Below are 14,460 nucleotides of genomic sequence, written 5' to 3'. Positions count from 1 at the left end.
ACCAGGGTATTTAAAAAAAAAAAAAAAGGAAAATGGAGGCTCTTTCTGACTTACGAAGCAAAAATAAATTACCCTTTCAAATGACTTTGGTAAGACTCTGTTAGCATTAGTTATCTGCTTCACTTCATCTTATTTCTAAATTTTCTTCTTAGGATTAGGTCGAAGAGCTGAAGACCTCTCTGTGGAACAGCACAGGCTTGCCATAAAGTAAGTTAAGTTGAGCAGTAAATTCTCGAGCCCTTTGCATATCAGTATCTAGAGAATTTTCTCATTTTTTATATTTACATATTAATTCCATGATATGGATACGATATCATTCACTTAATGAATCTACAGTTGATGGACATGTGCGTTGTTTCCCAGTCTTTGGCTTTTCAGACGGGTAAGTAATAAATAACCTTGCATGAGGTCATTTTAAAAGGGGTTTGGGGCTAGGATAGATAGATTCCCAGAAGAGAGATTACGAGGTCAAAGAGTAAATGATCTGTAATTTTGTTAGTTCTTCAAGGTTCTCCTTCACTGACTGGGGTGGTCATGTCTACTGTAGAATTATTGTTGCCAGGTGTATATCTGGGAATCCTTAACCAGTTAATTATTGGTGCACATCAGTGTGATTAAATGCCAGCGTGATGAAAGATAAGAAATAGGAGAGGAGAGATGGGTATAGAGAGAGATGAATACAGGAGGAAGGCTGTAGATAGGGTTTGCCAGTGTTGATGTGCAGGAGAGGGACGACAGAGGAGGGGGAGGCTCTTTGAAGTAGGAGGAGAATCACATTGACCTGGGATTGATCTGAAAGCAGATGTGGGGTAACAGCCCTGTGGGGCTCACTTCCTAGCCCTAACCCCTGCTGGACAGTGTCAGGGATAAGTGAGGAATTAGGTGGTAGAGCAGATCGAGTTCTTCATTCCCTCATTAAAGAACTGGGACTTGGAAGCAATAGAGCTCCACTGAAAGATTCTAATCAGTTTATTCTTAAGCATCATGGAGGTATAAATGCTGTAGGGCATAATTCCAGTGCCTGGTTAGCAGTGGTGCCTTAGAAAGGCTTTTCCCACCATTCTGTCCTGCTAGAAGAATAGGCCCCCCCAAAATGCCATGAAAACACCACTTAGAACTGTTCTCTGCAGGTTTGTTTTTCTACCACTACCCTGGTTCGTTGTTAGGACCCAGCCCTGGATGCCAAAGGAGACAAGAGGCTGTTAGAGCGGTACTTTTGTGTGGCCTCTTCAAGTGGAAACTGGTTCCACCCATTAGTTGTTTGGTATTTATTTTGGCACTTGGGACGGAGTTTTCCCATTGCAAAGCATCTCAGTCAGCTAACATTAGGTCAGGTTCCCACCCTGCCTTTTGTTTGTTACCTTCATTTTGTCCCACAGACAGATAAGGGTGATGAGAAAAGAACATTCCCCCAGCCTCAGAGTTGCTTTTCCCCTCCTGGACCCTGCCCTGAGTGTTAACAGCCAGCAGAGGGCGCCACAAAGCACTGGGCTACCTGCCTGGGGAACTTTTCCTTTCCACAAGATTTCTTAGGTAGATTTTATAGCAAGAAAACGAGGAAAGGTCCTCTCGCCTATAAAACCTACAGCGATAACAGTGTGTTTATTGCTTATGATTTGCTTCTTTGCAAAGTTTGAAGAAAAAGCAAAGACTGAAGACTTTTCAACTTTGTAACTTCTATTTTTTACAGGGCAAAACCCTCTTTTTTGCAATATTTAAGCTACCTTCTCAATTTCATGAGTGTCATCGCTGGCCCGTGCAACAATTTCAAGGATTACGTAGCCTTCATCGAGGGAAGACATACACACATGAAGTTGCTGGAAGTGTACTGGAAGCAAAAAGGTCTCCACAGCTTTCCAGAGCCTTCTCCCACTGTAAGTTTTGAGTGCCGCATGTTCACCCAGAGGTGCAGAGAATAGAGTTTTGCTGCCAGGACTAACTCTCACTAGTAACTGCTATAATTAAAAAGCCAAACAGTTTACCAGAAATCTTGGCCAGTAACTTTTTTCCCTCAAAAAAAAAAAATACTGGTATCAATATTTATTTGCAGCAGTTCTCTGTGTTGGAGCAATGGGTGTTAACTTCACAGAGAAGCTCATTGGCTGAGACTATGAAAGCACTTTGTTAGCCAGCTGCAGTGTGCCCGGTGCTGTGTGAGTTAACATGTGTGAACACTCTGGGCATTTTGTGTTTATGAATTGAAATTCAAATACAGCCAAGATGTAGCATGTCATAAAAGGTGGCAGGAGAAGGCAGGAAGAACCAGAATTAATTTTTTGTTGTTTTTTTTTGTAGATTGCACTTATTATAAGAGAAACCAGTTTTACGCTGGCGTGCCTATAGCTTGGTTTTAAACTGACCTTGAGAGTGTTTAAGATGGCTTTGTGAAATAATGTTTTAATTGTTAACATGAATTTTATCAATCTCAAATGAGTCAGTACTAGGATAACTTACTGAACTTCACCTATATGCTAAATTGGGTCAGATCCAATATCCTGTATTTCAGGGAAATTGTGTAATTCGTTGAAGGAATGGTGAAAATTGGAAAAGGGAAGAAATGAGGATAAATTGAGTGAAATATTTTGTAAGTGCTAATTCAAGTCTAGACACAAAATGTGAGTTAAGTGTTTGGAAATGTGATTTATTCATTAAGCATGAACTTACGCTTAATTAGTAAATTTTTGCATTTTATGGTTGGTGAAGTGTCTCAACTTCTGTTCTGTTGAATAAGCTGAGAATGAGGTCACCATGCTGGTGAAACAGCAAACTAGCCAGGTGTTTCTGGGAAGTCTCTGTCACTGTGATGCTTTCGTCTTTCATGTGCTTTTATTCAGAAAATATTTTTGTCTGAGAGTCTTAACATCGTTCTCCAAGGCGACTCTTGCATTTTTGTGCACAGAGAAGGTGAAGGGGTGAGATTACAGTTTGGGTGAAGATACGCTAATGAAAGGGGCCGGCACGGTGCCTCTCAGTGGTGTAGTCATAACTGTGTCTGAGCGTGGCCGGGACTTACCTGAGAGCCAGGCAAGGTTCTCAGTATCTTGTAAATATTCATCAGCTGTAAATATTCTGTATTCTGAAAGATTCATCAGAGCCACCCTCTGAGGGAGGTGCCGTTGCTGTGCCCACATTACCAATAAAAGCAGTGTTTTTATGAAGCTGGAAACTACAATTCTGCTGAATGTTGAGGACATTCTCTGGAATGTCAGAGAAACTGGGCAAAATTACTCCGTCTAGAGCAGGCGTTCTCAAACTACGGCCTGCAGGCCACATGCAGCCCGCCTAGGACATTTATCTGGCCTGCCTGGTGTTTTTGCTGCCACTGCCTGTCCTGCTTAGCAGCCTACTCGTCCTCCTGGGCCCGCAGTCTGGCCCTTCAACGGTCTGAGGGCCAATGAACTGGCCCCCTGTTTAAAAAGTTTGAGAACCCCTGGTCTAGGGGAATTAAACACATTATTCTTAGTAAAGCATCACAAGAATGGAGAAGCAAGAATCCTATGCTCAATTTTGATATGAGGACAGTTAATGACCTAGTACATGGTGGGGGTGGGGGAAGGGGAGAGCAGAGAGAAGGAAGGAGTGAGGCGGGTGGGAGAAAGGAGCAGAGAGAGGGAAGGAGGAAGGGGGAAGGGAGAGAGGAGGAGCAGAGAGAGGGAAGGAGGGAGGGAGGAGGGTGGGGGTCTCAGTGTGTGACACATCTTTGGGGGGCAGGACACAATTATAAGAGGGACTTTACCTAACAAATGCGATCAGTGTAACCTGGTTTCTTGTACCCTGATGAATCCCCAACAATAAAAAAAAAAGTAAAAAATTAACCATAAAAAGTCAGCGTATCTTAACTCTGGAGCAGACTACACTTAAACCATCCTGGAAGGCTTTCTGCAGCTCTCCATTAACCGTCCATGTCCTGGGCTCAGAATCTTCCCACCTGAGCCTCTGTCCTCCTCACTGGGGACTCACGTCCATTTTCTGGGCTCTGCTGCCTACAGAAGTAGAAGGTCAATGATTCTTTCTTTGTGATGGAAAATCGCCACCCTGTAATGCTATCCATTTCTTTTATCATTTGGATAATAAGACCCCTGACATTCTGTTGGTAGAATATGCTGATAATTCTAAATACTAGTGTGAAAGGTATGTTCTGTACCTAAATACAGCACTTGATCCCCAGGGTCAGATTCGTGTCATGAGGAAGAATGCCTCCTGCCACTCCTCCTGGGGTTGGAGCAGTGTTGTTCTTAACATGCCCTTGCCAAAATTGTTTACCTCATTCCTGAGTCTTCTGAAAATGATTACACTGATTTTCTTCCCCCTCATTTTCAGGGAGCTGTGATATACAAGTTATGCATCGCCTTGGTGTCTCTTTTTTTGTTTCTGACACTCACAAAGGCCTTCCCTGTCACCTGCCTTCTTAATGACTGGTTTCTCTACAAAGCAAACTTCCTGACTCGACTCTGCTACTTATATGTTGTCATGCAAGCCTCAAAACCCAAGTATTACTTTGCGTGGACATTAGGTAAGTTTGTTGGAGTGGCCCTAAATGAATAAGGAAAAACGGATGATCCTTGGGCGCAATGGTTTTTTTTGTTTTTTTGTTTTTGAGACAGAATGTCACTATGTCGCCCTTGGTAGAATGCTATGGTTTCACAGCTCACAGCAACCGCAAACTCTTGGGCTTAAGCGTTTTGCTTGCTCAGCCTCCCAGGTAGCTGGGACTCCAGGCACCCACCACAGTGCCTGGCTGTTTTCCTGTTGCAGTTGTCATTGTTTAGCAGGTCTGGGCGCTATAACCACTATGTTACGGGCGCCCAGCCTGGGCACAATGTTTTATATGTGACAAGACCTTCCCTTGCTTTGTTGCTGTAAAATCTACCTAAGAGAAATCTACCTAATCCAAAAAAAAAAAAACCACAAAAACCAAACACATAACAGGAGGCAGTTTAGGTGGGGTCAGTTTTTACTTCCCACCATAGCCCTCTTCTCTTTCCCCCTCCATAAACTCAGCTACCCAGGATGAGGAGAAAAGCACCCTGGCTGTTGTTTAAGCCAAATGTTATTCACAGATGTCAGAACCTGGCAGCTTCTGCTCTCACCAAACTTGGCCATTTAGTACAGTGAAAGTTAGGGAAACATTCCAGAATGATCTGGTTTTCTTATGATTTTTCTGTTTGGCTTTTTTTTTTTTTTTTGGTAAGACAAGATGTGCACTAGTGAATTCAAGTCACACTTCTTCAGGAAACCATGGGTTAATTTTTAGGTCTTTGGAAGAAGCTGACTTGAAGTGATTTCTCTTTTATTGAGGTAGAAGGTTCAACTTTATTTGGTTTTCTCACAAGTTGTTTTTTTTCCAGTGACTTGGTCAGTATTAAGCCTTTATCTCTTCTCTTCCAAATAGTTTTAGACTGGGGTTGTTCAAGGCTTTGCTAAAGTGAGCGATAACCCCTCTGTACCCCCGTGGAGACTGGGGGAGGGTGTTACGGAGGCGTGAGGGCCACGTCTGTTTCAGGAATGGATGTTTAACACTTTAGCTGCAAGTGACCTGGTACTTGATGTCAGAGAGCTGTGACTTAAAAACTAAGAAGAGGGAAGAGCAGGAGGCGGGTGAGGGCTAAACACCTACCCGTGAGGTTCAGTGTACGGCTGTTCTGGTGACGCGGCCACCGAAAGCCCTGACTTCAGCATGATACGATTCATTGTGTGACAGAAACACCTGTATCTCCCAAATCTACTGACATGAAAAAAAAAAAAAAACTCGGTTCCTAGTGTCGAACTCATATTCCTGTGAATGAGGGAATAGCATTTAATTGAGTTTTTCTGTCAGTTCATGCTTCAGGTTTTAAGCTCCAAAGTCAAGTACCAAATGATTTATCTGTTTCCTTATTGCGGTAAACTATATACACAGTGTATAAAACACAACATCTGCCTGCCTGCCCTCTCCCATTTTCTGAGTCCCAGGGCTTGAAGGCTGACTCCTGGACTCTGTCAGCTCCTGACCTGAGGAGGAGAGGAAGGCCGTCCCATGGCCTCACAGGGAAACTTTGAGGCAAAGTGGACTGTGCTGGCAGGGACGTGGGCAGGGGTTCTGGGGAGCAGGCACACCTGTGACCCCCTTGGGATCATCCCAGACACGCAGACTATAGCACACAGGTGGCCCTTTCTGGGCAGAGCTTTCTCTGCAGACTCAGCTCTTTTTCTTTTTCTTGCCCCCCATCTCCGTCTCCTTTTCTTGGTCTTCTTTGTGTAGCTTCAGTACAATCACTTTATGAATCTGTATGGTCCTCAGTTTGAAGTTTCTTACAGCTTAGATTCCACAGGCTGGTCTAAAATTAACCTTTGTCTTAGTTAAGAGTGAAGATGCAATGAATAGTGTATCGGGGAATATTTAAATGGCTTAACTGAGTAATTGTTTTCTCCAGCTCTTTAAAATGTCGTTTGCGGATAATTGATGTACTAATTATACATGATTATAAATTTAATCCTTAAAGCCGGCCTCTTGATGAATCTCAGCTGAGCAGCACCATGTCAGCCTGGCTCTAGTTACTGTTTATCTTGAGATCATAGAACTATTTCTTTTGGACTTAGCCTACGATTCTGGTTGTCTCCCCTCTCCCATCTGCCCCCTGCTAAATAGTACATACTAATTAGTGAGGCTCAACTTTAGTCCAGGACCACAGATTCCAACGTATGGGTGTCTAAATTAATATACCAGTAATAACAGCTTAGAGTCCTGCACAGTGTAAGAAAAGCCACTTTTGGACTGGTGATCTCAGAACCTCTTAACTGCTCTGAGACAAAAACAAGGCTTGTATAAACAACTGTGGGCTCCTTAAGCAGAGTGGGTTCTGGCTTCATCTCTGGGAGCCATGACTCCGGCCCTTCACCTTTGGTCTTTCAGAGTAGAGCTCAGATTGTAGAATAGGAATTCTAGTCTTCAGAGCCTGGCGTTGTTTATAACTTGCGTGATCTTAATGTTTACCTAACATCTCTGACCTCCGTCTCCTTAATAGCCAGATAATTAATAGCAACTAACATTTCTTGAGTGCTGACTTGGGCTGGGCACTGAGCTATACACATACTTGAATTCACTTAATCCTTTCAACAGCCCTTTAAGATATGCATCATTATTATACCCATTTTATACTTGAGGGGATAGGTTTCTAGAAATTAGATAACTCTCCCAAGACCATGTATGGAGTGTGCTATCAAGTGGTGAGAGCGTTCGTAATCACCATCTTAACACTATTGTGAAGATTAGCTGGGAAATGCCTGGAAAGTGTTGTCTAGAGTCCTGGAGAGAAAGTAAGCAATAGTGCATCTTCACCAATGCCAAAAATAAGAAAGACAGACATAGGACAGGTTGTTTTCCATTAGAGTAGCTCTTCAGGCTATTGTGAGTTGAACTTGAATTCATATCGAAAAGGAAAGATTTCTTTGAGATCTCTAGATCTAACATATTACAGTGCTATAATTTGATTAGTTTGAGGTTTGGTTTTTTTTAGAAGATACCCTACCAGACTAGGAGATCTTTATTTCTAAGTGAAATAAATGAAGAGAGAAAATTAGCTTCTTGATCATCATAATAAAAGTGTGTTGAGTTCATGGAGTCTACATTTGACTACCTAAACACTTCACGGAAGGACTGAGTAGAGATAAAATATTCATTGCAGGGGGATATTTTCTTACAGCTCAATGAAGTGGAATAAAGATGAAAACAGGAGCTTTTAGATGTGTTGGCTGAGTAGGCGGGCTTTGGTAATCGTGTCCACTTGTGGTCTTTATTGCTGCTTGCTGGCCCTAAGTTCATGGTTCTGTCTCTGTTCTTTGTGGACCTGAACTTTTCTCAATTGCATCTTGGCAGCTTGGACTGATGTCCAACATGCCGTGCCAGTAGGCTATGTCCAGAGTGAGCTCCAGTTTGTCTTCCACAGCCTGTTCTCTTCCTGGTGTAATGCTGGCTCTCAGCTTGGACTTCTCTACTGAGTCCCCCTTTTCTTCTGCTCTCTGCGTCTGAGCTTAGATCCACTTTTACCTTCTTTCCCTTTTCTCCTCTTATCATGCTGGTCACTAAATCCTACTGATTACTTCCTTGTTTTGGTGTTTTTTTTTTTTTACTTCTCTCTCTCTCTTTTTTTTTTTTTCCATTTTGTGAACATCTAGCACCTTTACTCTTACCAGCAGGTGTTCTCCTTAAGAGCCAGGGAATGAATGAATAAATATCGAGGTCACCAAATAGCCAGATACATTTTTCTGATTCAAAGTGGCACCTGGTCCGTAAAAAAAATTATTTTTTGTTCCTTTTCTAAGTAAATTACTGCATCTCTCTCCATCTTGAAGTGAGACGGATATGTAGTATCTTTTACAGCGGTTATGTGGTTTTTGTTCTACATCCTAATGTGTCGTTTTCAAAACCGTAGCTGATGCAGTGAATAACGCAGCTGGCTTTGGGTTCAGCGGAGTGGATAAGGATGGAAATTTCTGTTGGAATCTGCTTTCTAACCTAAACATCTGGAAAATTGAGGTGAGTGTATTAGGCTTTTTCATCAGACTTTCATAGTGAATAAAGAAAATGGTTTTCCTTGAGTGTTTTATCCCCAGATTCTTCATCAGAGTGTCCAAAGAAAAGCAGTTCTCAGAGGAATGCCATGGCCAGCCGCCTTGTGGGCATTTGTATTTCAGAATCCACCCCCCTTTTCAAAGATACCTACTTTGATGACGGTTTCAGGGGCTGAAGGAAGAGTGACATACAAAAAAATCTAAAACAGAACCACAGAAATCTTTTTGTTGTTTATATTCCTGTTCTTTTAACTGGAAAGCACAAATGTCATTTTCTCTTGTTCACACTCTACCTACTTTAGTCAAGAACACTGATGGGAAGCTCCGTATTTAGATTTAGTATTACGAGCATCTTCTCTGGTTCCTTTGGGAACATTTCTGATCCGTTCCTTTGTAAGAAGAATTGTCATGGTGCACAATTTTTAAGCCACTAGAATAGTCGTTTTCCTCTTCCCTATCTTTGTTCTTAGACTACAATTCTTGATATCTTCATTATCAGAGGTGGTCTCTTTGGGGCCATGTTTTTCTTGGTTTTCTTCATATTGTTAGTGCTCAGAGTGGACAGGAATGCCGAGTATTAGACCCTTTCCTTTTCTCCCCCCACCACAGGGATTGTTTTTATTTATACAGCGGTAGGAGGCGTGGGAGAGGTTTGTTGTTGCCAAACACGCAGGCAGATGGCATCATGGATTTGGTAAACTAATCACAGTGTTTATTCTCTCTGTCAAATCAACAAGGTGAGCATCAGTCTCTGCTTCTGTAAGAATCCTGAATTTAGGATTTTTCAGCTGTAACTACTATTTCTGAAGGTTTGAAATCAATTGATAGACCAGTAGACAGTTTGCAGTTTCCAGTGTCTGTTCAAATGTCCAGTTTGACTTTTTCTTCACTTTTTTTTTTTTTTTTTTAAAGGAAGCTGCTTGATTAGTTTGTCTGACTCCTGCTTGCAGTGGCTTTAAACCCACAGGCGTAGCCCGCAGGACCACACTTGTGCACCTCAGGGCCTTGTTCCTCATCTATACTGACTAAAATCCTACAACAACCAAGAGGCCTCCTGTCAGCACTCTGTGTGTAGGCCTGGGAGATGTCAGCCCTGCTTTTGCATGTCACGTCCACAGGAATCTCATAGCCTTACGTGTATTTCCAATTAGCTGTCTCATAGTGTGCCCTCTGTACCTGGGGTCTGCTGTCAGCTGCCATTCCTGTCATCACACAGCTGGTGCTTTTGGTTATTTTGAATAAGTGAGTCACTATGCTTGAATCCAATAATTCATCAGGTTCTTCCTTCTGTATGACAGTTACCATGAAGTCTTTCCCTATGACAGATACTGAGTTCTCCTTGATAGAGCCGGCCTTCGGGTGAAAGAGTGGTAAATGGGTGCAGGAACCACGGAGCATATTGGCACGCTCACTACTTTGAGCACCGTACCCCAGGCCCTTTCCCCCTCCCCACTGAACAGGAGGGAGGGCATTATTCTCAGCATATAGAAATGTCGTTTCCAACTGGGCTTAGTTGCAATCCTAGTACTTTGGGAGGCTGAGGCAGGAGGATTGCTTGAGGCCAGGCATTCAAGACCACCCTGAGCAAGAGTGAAATCCCTTCTCTACAAAACACAGAAAAAAATAGCTGCGTGTGCTGGCTATCTGGGAGGCTGAGGCAGGAGGATTGCATGAGCCCAGGATGTTGAGGTTGTAGTGAGCCATGAAGACGCCACTGCACTGTAGCCTGAGCAGCAGAGCCAGAGACCCTGTTTCAAAAAGACAAAAGAAGAAGACCTGCCAGGTGTCTCATGTTTGCTGTTGGTTTGGGTTTTCCACACGCCACAGGGCAGACAGGTGCTCCACTGGGGAGATGGGGCGGAGGGAGCTGTGCTTGTGGAGGAAGAAACCAGGACTACCTGGGACTGACTCCCTGCCTCCCACATTTGGTGGAAACTAGGCCAGAAGGAGCCAAAGAGAAAGCCTCCACCTTTTGCCCAAGGTATTTTATATCTGGATGCTGCCAGAGGGAAAGTGATGGGCATTTCACCGAACAGGGTATGGTGCAGTTCATAGGGAAGATTGTATTTTCACTTCTGCTTTTACCCTTGAGGCACTGCAGCTTCAAAGCACATATGCAGAAAGAAGTAGAAGCACTTAGGACCTATTATTTGTTTTATCTATTTAAATTGCATCCTCCCTTCAACTTAAGCTCGTCACATCATTTACTTACTCAGGTCAGTCAAATTCAACACATGTTAATTTTAATTGAGGGTCCACACTGAGTAAAGCACCCATTTTTGGATATTCTAGAAGATCTGGGGGCTCCTGTTGGTGGAAAGCCTTGGCAGGTGTGGTTAGGCCACGGCCAAGGTCCAACATCAATTCTGAATGAACAGTTAATGCTTGTCCTGTTAGTTGTCTCTGGTGATACAAGAAGCAGTTGCCCCCTCGTGATGAATCAGAAAGGGACAATATCCAGCTTTCAGAACGACCTTTCCCTCTATTTTTAAAAGTGTAAATAATCTGTAAGCTTTTCTGCGTAGATGTCGGGGAGAGTCGGAGTGTGTTACGACTTTGCTCCTTTTCCCACTGAGATTCTTCTCTCCCTCCAAACTCGTGGGCCACTTCTGGCTGCCGTGGAGTGCTGGAGGTGAATGTCCTCCTGGGTGGGCGCCTACTCGTCCAGCCTCACTATGCGCCAAAAAACAGACACCTTTCCCTGTGGGTGGGTGTGTGTTCAGGGGAAAGGGCTAAGTTACTAAGGTATGTATTTATTATAAAAGAAACTCAGGAGAAAGTTTGTATTTTTATTGGATTTGGATATAGGGCGTGAAGCTAATGAAAAACAAGGAAGCGTGCTTTAGTTAAGGTACCTCGAGGCCGAGTTTATAGCATTTTATTAGCTATAGAAGAAATGGGATAAAGAGTACTCTTTAGGATTTTGAAATAAAAGCGCCCCATAAAGAAATTAGTCTATCGTCCGTCTATCTACCATTCATCGTCCTGCCTCCCTCTTCCTTCTCCTTCCCACCTCCCCACCCTTTCTCCCTCCCTTGCAAGCCTGTGACATTTGGCCGATACATGACCTACATAAGATTTTCTTATGTTTGAAGAAACTTCAACAGAAAAAAAGTGGCACCTAGACCTCCTGCCTTCTTTAGGAATTCTTGTCCTCATACGCTTGTTTCATGCTTTTTACCACCAGCTTTTGATAAGACCTTTTTTTAAAAAAAAATGAGAAAACCCAGTTGACGTTGAGGTGTATCTTCCTCAGGGGTTGATTTGCTTGCCTCATTGCCAGTCGGGGGAGATGTCTTTGTTTGCTTTTCTGTATTATGATCCCTCCACGCATAGAATCTCCTACTACCCCAGACACAATGGGAAGCGTTAGAACCTGGGTAGCTATTTATAGAGTTAACTGCACAACTGACCTAGTTTGTAGATGGCCACCCAGCGAAAAGACGACAATTAAACTTAAGCTGTCCTCATAAAGGCACGAAGTTCACATGATTACATTTTTCCTGTGGTAAATCCTCTTTTAGAGTATTTAGTTTTCAAATTCGGATGACTTTAAATTTTTAGCGGAGTGACAGGAAGCCCAGAAGATGGTCCTTTGGTTTTCCTAGAATTTGAAAATAAATTTTGAGGACAAAGAAGACTTTGCAAGGCAAGCTTTAGTTGTGAAGTAAAGCTTAGGAGCACCAGGCGGTGTTACGGTGTGATGGAGCAGCTGGTTTACTTTTCACTGGGAACGGTCACTGTTGACATGCTGCATCTGATCTGCTACCAGGGAAATTCTGGGGAGGACTTTCCATTACTTGGAGTATTTTTAAAGCTAATGATAGGTGTTATTTTCTTTCTAGACTGCTACAAGTTTCAAAATGTACTTACAAAACTGGAATATTCAGACAGCTACTTGGCTAAAGTGGTAAGAAAAATAAAACCAACCCCATTACTCATGGCCCTGGTCTGTTTAGAGGGGGAGTCAGTAGATGAGTGGCAGTAGCCTGCCAGCGGCAATGTCCCCGACACTCTTGTTTTGTATTAACATCTATTCCCTGTAAATGAAAAGTAAAAACATAGTGATTTGAGAAGGTCATAATGTAGCACATTCATTGTATCACTTCATGCTGCCATTACTGTGTACTGGGCACTCATTTAATCCTCCATCAGTCTCATGAGATGCTGGTAGTTGTTATCCCCATTTTACAGATGAGGAAAGTGAGACACAGAGAGGTTATGCACCTTGTGCAAAGTCATAGTCACACAGCTAATGAGTGATGGATACAAGCTCCGATGGTCTGTCCTCATAACTAGAATCTTGGCCTCTGTGCTGTGCTGCCTCTTACCTAGGACAGAGGCTACGTCTTAGGCCTTGAAGAGGGTTGATGTTCATTCCTAGCAGTAAAAGCTTTATGTACCCCAGATGTTTATGCTTTTGAAGTTTATATTTTTGTTGATAGTTCTCTGTCTTTTAGTTTCCCTACATGTTCCAAAATGAGAAATGTTTCTTGCTGCGGAACTAATAATATGCTGTCTTTAAAGCAGCGAAGCCTACTTGGTGATTATGCCTATCATCATGAGTGCAGGGAGAGCATAAAAATACAGGGCTTTAAGACAGATTCCACTGTTGCTGACAAGTAGCCTCTCTCCTGGGTCTGAGTACTGGGGTAACAGAAGAAATGGAATGTGTATTGATTCCTCCAAAGTAAGCTTATCGCAGTATTTTCTAAAAATTGACCCAAACAAGCAATTTTTGAAATTTGGCCTTGACATTATTGTTATTAATTAATTTCTATTAATAATTTCATTAATATTATTGCAAATAACCTTGACATAAATCTTTGTCTCTATATATTGAGTAATCGCACTGTGCTAAGAGCCACCTAGTCTCCATTAGGAGTTTGTATTCTAAAATGAGACATGCAAAACCAAAGAAAAAAAGCTTTTGGATCATTTTAGGAAAAAATGAAATATTTCAATCATACAAAAAGATACTAAGAGTAAGAAGCAAACGCTTATGTCCTTACCCCTCATTTCAAAACAAAACATTACAAATGGCGTCTCAGCCCATGGTTGTCTCCCCAAATGTGTTCTTTTTCTTCCTCTGAAAAAGTAGCTATAATCCCTAGTTTGGCTTTAAATCAGTTACTCTGGAACTGTCTGTACAGTGCTGGATTGGTATTCACTGTTTGAATTTCTATTTTATTTTTTTATTCGATCTTCTCATTTAGTAAACCAGGCGGTAGCTTCTTTTGAGTATCATTGGCAATTCACAGGCTGAGTTGGGGGGCAGTCTCTTATCATTTTGTTCTAATAAATAACTAAAAAAGAAAATAAAATAAAGAAGTCCAGGGCACTTGCTGACATTTTCTGGATTCTCACAATATCGCTCTGTAAGGCACATTCATGGATTGTGTCTGATGGACATTGTGAGACCTGAAGAGGTCATGTGTGTGCATAGCTGCCACCTGGATTTTGTGCTGGAGTCATCGCCAAGGAAGATGAAAAGGGTTGCAGTGTTGATAGGTTAGATGGCATAGGAATTTGCTTGGAAAGGTTGATTGCTTTTGACTAAATGAGGATGTTCATTCTAAAGACTCTGAGCCAGAATCCAAAATTTTAATGGCCAGTGACACTAACTAGATTAGGCCATTGGTGGAAAAATCTATATGGCAGGAGCTCTTGCTAAGTAAAAAGTGATCACTCAAACCTTTAGTGTGGTGCTGTCCAGATCATTTATTCTATGGAGGTTAAAAATGTATAACATCTCCTCAGAAGGAGCCAGGAATTGCCCATCAGATAGTGGTCATGGAAGCCAAAGCTGCTCAGCCTGCTTGGCCCACACTGCATCCCTGCACAGGGTCAGGGGTCACGGAAGCCAGAGCCGCTCAGGCTGCTTGGCCCACACTGCATCCCTGCACAGGG

General features: G+C 42.6%; 1 protein-coding gene and 1 pseudogene across 1 annotated transcript in view; one reads left to right on the top strand and one right to left on the bottom strand.

Moving 5' to 3' along the window:
* MBOAT1 (membrane bound O-acyltransferase domain containing 1) overlaps positions 1-14,460 on the top strand; it is a 96,148-nt gene that overhangs the window by 70,969 nt on the left and 10,719 nt on the right. The window contains exons 6-10 of the mRNA XM_003788330.3: positions 153-207; positions 1,691-1,874; positions 4,321-4,513; positions 8,412-8,515; positions 12,396-12,460. Coding sequence (XP_003788378.1) covers positions 153-207; positions 1,691-1,874; positions 4,321-4,513; positions 8,412-8,515; positions 12,396-12,460 — 601 coding nt within the window. The remainder of the gene's footprint in view (positions 1-152; positions 208-1,690; positions 1,875-4,320; positions 4,514-8,411; positions 8,516-12,395; positions 12,461-14,460) is intronic.
* LOC105886828 lies at positions 9,234-9,876 on the bottom strand (annotated as a pseudogene).

This window comes from Otolemur garnettii, unplaced genomic scaffold (assembly GCF_000181295.1).
Source record: "Otolemur garnettii isolate 467f Iridium unplaced genomic scaffold, OtoGar3 scaffold00026, whole genome shotgun sequence".
In the NCBI taxonomy this organism is placed as follows: Eukaryota; Metazoa; Chordata; class Mammalia; order Primates; family Galagidae; genus Otolemur; species Otolemur garnettii.
Note: the sequence above shows the minus strand (reverse complement) of the source record. Positions and strands in the feature narration are given on the sequence as shown.